This window comes from Electrophorus electricus, chromosome 14 (assembly GCF_041902795.1).
Source record: "Electrophorus electricus isolate QZ-2024a chromosome 14, ASM4190279v1, whole genome shotgun sequence".
NCBI lineage: Eukaryota > Metazoa > Chordata > Actinopteri > Gymnotiformes > Gymnotidae > Electrophorus > Electrophorus electricus.
Window position 1 is genome coordinate 415,001 of NC_137510.1, and position 6,706 is coordinate 421,706.

Consider the following 6,706-nt stretch of genomic DNA (forward strand, 5'->3'; position numbering starts at 1 on the left):
ATGTAAGAAAAGCAACAGAGTTGGAGACTGTGATGGAGAAACAAAAGATGAAAGTGGATCTAAAGGCAGAGAGCGGAACTCTCTAACACACACACACACACACACACACACATTCACACACACATATACAAACACCCACACCCACATATACAAACACACACACACACATATACAAACACACACACACATATACAAACACACACACATACACACACACATACACGTGCATGCACAAACACACATGCTCGCACACACACACGCACACATACACGTGCATGCACAAACACACATGCTTGCACACACACACACACACACCCATGCACACACATGCACATTTACAATTTTTATGTATATGTATAGGGGTATAATGCTTATGTTCTGTGAAGTAATTCATTAAGGAGTCTGGTTTTGTGTGCTTTTACAAACCCACGCCACATACAGATATACAAAATACACACACAGACAAATTTATTATACACACACTTTATCTGCTGGCTCTGCTGTGTATGTACCCCCCCCCCCCCACACACACACACACACACATTCATTATTCTCTAACTTTGCAGTGTATATGAGATTTTATTTATCGCATATTCTCTCTCTCTCTCTCACACACACACTTGCTTATCCAGTACTATATAAGGTAAACTAAATGGATGGTTTGTGCCGTTTCCTTTTTTTGGTGTCCATATTGTCATAAATGTATGAATGTAAATGATGATGAAAATCTATTAAAATGCCATCGGTTAAACCTCTGGGTTGCCTGTCTTCGACATCTGTGAGATCCTGTGGTGTTATGCATGGGTCTGTGTACTTCCGTGAGGTTCTGTACTGTTATGCATGGGTCCGTGAGGTTCTGTGAGGTTATGCATGGGTCCGTGTACTTCTCTCAGGTTCTGTAAGGTTCCTTATGGTTCTGTGGACTCTATTGTTCATTACTTTATACTTTAGTGTCCCCAAGGGGAAATTGCACCTTAGACAACTAAGGAATTTATACATTTATGACATCCCTCATGACATAACAACAGAAACCTTCACACACACACACACACCCCCCCACATACAGCCTAGTGTTTAGGCTTATGTTGTGGAGTCAAAGCACACCATTTTAGTTCAGTATTGATGGATTTGGAGTCAAAGCACAGCTTCCAACCACAGAGTCCAATCAGAGAGCTGATAGTGATGATCTGGGGGGGATGTCCACATTATCCATGTTAATAATTTGAAATAAATAAAAAAATGTTATGCTCACACCTCGCCACCTTGTAGGTAAACATGTATTAGACAAGATTCCCACATATATACATCACCATATACAGCATTTAGCTAACACCTTTATCTAAAATAACACAACTTGAGTAATTGAGGGTTTAAGGGTCTTGCTCAGGGACCCAAATTGTACTCACTAGCCAATCAAAGGAAAAATATTTAAATCACAAACACAGGTGATTAAACTGTGAGCTGACACCTGGCCTCGCCCTCACCAATCCGGGCTAAATCTTAAAACAGGAATCAAGCCAGGAACTGTTTAGTTTCGAATATAGAGTTTTTATCAATTCTAAAAGAACAAATCTTTATAGAAAGGACGAGGACAAAATCACAAGCAAAGATGTTAATTCCTCCCTTTCACCAGCAGATGGCACCCACACACCACATTCACAGTAATGCGGGCATTCTGTGAACTGATGTCTCGAATTTCAGCACTAGCGCTCATTTAAACCCTCCTCCACAATATATCAATATGTGTGCAGGGTGAACACACACACACACACTAATAGTATACATACACATACAGTATTCACACACACACACATAGTATACATACACATACAGTATTCATGCACATACAGTATTCACACACACACACTAATAGTATACATACACATACAGTATTCTCACACACACACACACACACACACACACACAAATAGTATACATACACATACAGTATTCACACACACACACACACACTAATAGTATACATACACATACAGTATTCACACACACACATACACTAATAGTATACATACACATACAGTATTCACACACACACACACACACACACACACTAATAGTATACATACACATACAGTATTCACACACACACACACTAATAGAATACATACACATACAGTATTCACACACACTAATAATATACATACAAAACAGTATTCACACACACACCACACACACAAATAGTATACATACACATACAGTATTCAGACACGCACACACACTCACACACACACACACACTAATAGTATACATGCACATACAGTATTCACACACGCACACTAATAGTATACATACACATAGCGTATTCACACACACACACACACACACACTAATAGTGTACATACACATACAGTATTCACACACACACACACTTCCACACACACACACACACACACTAATAGTATACATACACATACAGTATTCACGCACATACAGTATTCACACACACACACACTAATAGTATACATACACATACAGTATTCACACACACACACTAATAGTATACATACACATACATTATTCACACACACACACACACACACTCTAATAGTATACATACACATACACTAATAGTATACATACACATACATACACACACTAATAGTATACATACTCATACAGTATTCATACGCACACAAATAGTATACATACACATACAGTATTCACACTAATAGTATACATACACATACAGTATTCACACTCACACACACACACACACACACACACTAATAGTATACATACACATACAGTATTCACACACACACACACACACACACACACACTAATAGTGTACATACACATACAGTATTCACACACACACACACACACTAATAGTATACATACACATACAGTATTCACACACACACACTAATAGTATACATACACATACAGTATTCACACATACACACACACACACACACACACACACACACACACACACTAATAGTATACATACACATACAGTATTCACACACACACACACACACACACAACATAATTCAAAAAATAAAGGAGCAGGAGCTTCAACAGGAGTGGGAGAGAGGGGAGGCATTTCAGTCCCACGTGACAGAGTTTTACAACCACTGGGACCACATCCTGCACAGACGTCAGTGCTTAGTGTCCTGTCTTCAGTTATCACAGCCCCACACTCTAAGACTGGATGAACCAATCACAGAAGAGAAGATAAAGCTTCCTACAGACCCAAACACGGCTACAGCACCAAACCTGACTACAGACTCTCAGAACCAGACTACAGAGCCAAACACGACTACAGACTCTCAGAACCAGACTACAGACCCAAACATAACTACAGAGCCAAACACGACTAGACTCTCAGAACCAGACTACAGAGCCAAACACGACTACAGACCCCAAAATAACTACATACTCTCCAAACCAGATTATAGACCCAAACACGACTACAGACACAAACACGGCTACAGCACCAAACCTGACTACAGACTCTCAGAACCAGACTAGACCCAAACACGACTACAGACCCAAACTGCCAACAAGGCAATGTGATTTCCAGTGTATTATATATACTTTTATAAATATATGACATAATATAAATATTATATGTATAATAATATAATATATTATGTTTTATGATGGACAGAGCTGCAGATTAAATGAATTGTCAGTATTTTATAACATCTAGACTAGTTGTTATCTAGTTTTAGTCATATCTCACTTCAACAGCGTCTCATGAGAGAGTCTGCATCACGCCATGATACAAAACACACACACGCACACTAGGTAGGTGCTTTTATTCACTCTGCTAAATTTAAGCAGTGAAGCGTTGCCATGGTGATACCTGATCTCCAGGTGAGCCCAGTCACCTGTGATGGAATGTTGGCACATCATTAAGTGCACGCGCACAGAGCGCGCGCACGCACACACGCACGCACACACGCACGCACACACGCACGCACACACGCACGCACACACGCACGCACACACGCACGCATGCAAGGATTGCAATTCTCACTATGATTTGATATTATTTTAGCTCTTTAGTGAATCATGTAAGTTTTTTTTATCAAGATTCTGTTGTTTGTTTTGGCATATTTATGAATTTCAGTAAAACCAAACCAATATATTAAATAAATAAGAGGCCAACATTGTATTTTCTCACTAAAACTCACTGAGCTAGACAGTTAGCGTTTTAGCCATAACTAGCATTTATGCTGGAGTTAGTATTAGCCATAACTAGCTGATGAAGAGTTAGCGTTAGCCATAACTAGCTGATGAAGAGTTAGCGTTAGCCATAACTAGCTGATGAAGAGTTAGCGTTAGCCATAACTAGCTGATGAAGAGTTAGCGTTAGCCATAACTAGCTGATGAAGAGTTAGCGTTAGCCATAACTAGCTGATGAAGAGTTAGCGTTAGCCATAACTAGCTGAAGAGTTAGCGTTAGCCATAACTAGCTGATGAAGAGTTAGCGTTAGCCATAACTAGCTGATGAAGAGTTAGCGTTAGCCATAACTAGCTGATGAAGAGTTAGTGTTAGCCATAATTAATTAGCTGATGAAGAGTTAGCGTTAGCCATAACTATCTGATGAAGAGTTAGCGTTAGCCATAACTAGCTGATGAAGAGTTAGCGTTAGCCATAACTAGCTGATGCAGAGTTAGCGTTAGCCATAACTAGCTGATGAAGAGTTAGCGTTAGCCATAACTAGCTGATGAAGAGTTAGTGTTAGCCATAATTAATTAGCTGATGAAGAGTTAGCGTTAGCCATAACTATCTGATGAAGAGTTAGCGTTAGCCATAACTATCTGATGAAGAGTTAGCGTTAGCCATAACTAGCTGATGAAGAGTTAGCGTTAGCCATAACTAGCTGATGAAGAGTTAGCGTTAGCCATAACTAGCTGATGAAGAGTTAGTGTTAGCCATACACGCGCTCTCCTCTCATATCCGTGCTCTGCCCGTGAGTTCACTCACACCTATTCCTCACTTGGTTCCTCTTCCTTACTTGGAGTACGGTGTTTTCTTTCTTTAGTTTAAAATGGCCCATGGATTTTAATTTGTCAAAAAGCTTCACAGATGAGTAATTGGAAATAGTTAAGATTGAATATAGTACATTCTTACATTCCACCCTGTGTTATTAGCATCTCACAACTTCAACCAGATACATCTTTACATCCCTAACGCACACACACACACACACACACACACACACAATTTCCTCCTCACAGCTCACACACATAGCCCAAACGGCATGCACACAATGCCCCAGATGAATGTTGTGCGCACGCGCGCGCGCGCGCGTGTGTGTCAAACGGGGCAGGTGTGCATGTGTCATTTTAGATGAGAGCAGGAAGATGAACTCTAACCTTTGATCCCTTCCAGGGTCATAACTGAATCTGGATGAATCTCTAAGGTTCTCACGGTCTCTGCAGGTGAACAACATTTCAAACACATTCCATCGTCCTGCACCTGTATCCCCCGGCATCTGCGTGAGTGCGTGAGAGTGTGTGTGTGTCACTCAGCAGTCTGTGATAATGACACAAAGACTCTTTGGATTCAGCTACTCATACCAACACAACACTAAAAATACTCTCTCTCTTCTTCCTCCTTCTCCCTCTCTCATTCTTTCTCCATCACTCTCTGTCTCTAGTTTTCTAACCGCCTGCATAAGTATGAAAGTGCCCAGTAGGGGGCGTGAGTCATGGTTCTGCACGAGTGCCCCCAACACCTCTATGATTCTGGAACACACACACACACACACACACACGCACACACACACACACAAACACGCACACACACACAAACACTCACACACACACACACACAACACAAACACGCACACACACACGCACACACACACAGGCACACACACATGCGCATGCACACGCACACACACACACGCGTGTACACACAAACACACACACACACACACACGCACACACACACAGAATTCCAGTTGAATCAATGACATTTTTGCAGAACATCTCCGGCTTCAGAATACGGAACATTCCTGAATAACATACACGTTTACATACACACACACACACACACACAGAGTGGGTGGTCTAGACACTGCAGAAACCAGGCATATAGTGAAGGACAATTCTCTAATTGTGTGTGTGTGTGTGTGTGTGTGTGTGTGTGTGTGTGTAACAGGAATGTTTCATGTGCATTATATTCAATTAAGTGCTTTATAGTTTGTCTTAACTCAGAGTTAAACCACATCATTTACAGGTTTACATGTAGAAATGTGTGTGTGTATGTGTGTGTGAGAGATAAAGAGACTTTCAACAAAAAAAAAGCAGTAAAAATCAATTTCATGCTTGTGTCTGACAAAACAGGAATGATGACAAGAGCCACAGTTAATCTTATCCCCCTTCCGTGTGTGTGTGTGTGTGTGTGTGTGTGTGTGTGTGTGCGTGTGTGAATGCTACTGCCAGTGTATGTTTGTGTGCGTGTGTGTGTGTGTGTGTGTTTGTGTGTGTGTGTCTTTCCATACACTTCATCCATCAAACGGTTTGGTCTTCTTCCACTTGCCTTTTCAGGTTCTTTTTTCCTTCTGTTTCCTCTTTTCTCTTTTTGTTCTCTCTGTTTGTTACTCTATCCCACTTCCACATCACCCCACTCTGCCACTCTCTCTCTCTGTTTCTCGTGGAGCTGTTGGGTTCCCCCTCTACGCCTGTAATGGGTTGTCTGCTTTTCTGAAAGGCCTTTTGTCCC

General features: G+C 41.0%; 1 protein-coding gene across 5 annotated transcripts in view; it reads left to right on the top strand.

Annotated features, from left to right (window-relative positions):
• eps8l1b (EPS8 signaling adaptor L1b) overlaps positions 1 to 750 on the top strand; it is a 17,061-nt gene extending 16,311 nt beyond the window's left edge. For all 5 annotated transcript variants that reach the window (XM_081696798.1, XM_081696796.1, XM_081696799.1 and 2 more), the window contains one exon: positions 1 to 750. This exon is cut by the window's left edge and continues 1 nt beyond it. In XM_081696798.1, the coding sequence (XP_081552924.1) occupies positions 1 to 86 (86 nt within the window). In that variant the 3' untranslated portion in view covers positions 87 to 750.
• Positions 751 to 6,706: the final 5,956 nt, after the last annotated feature.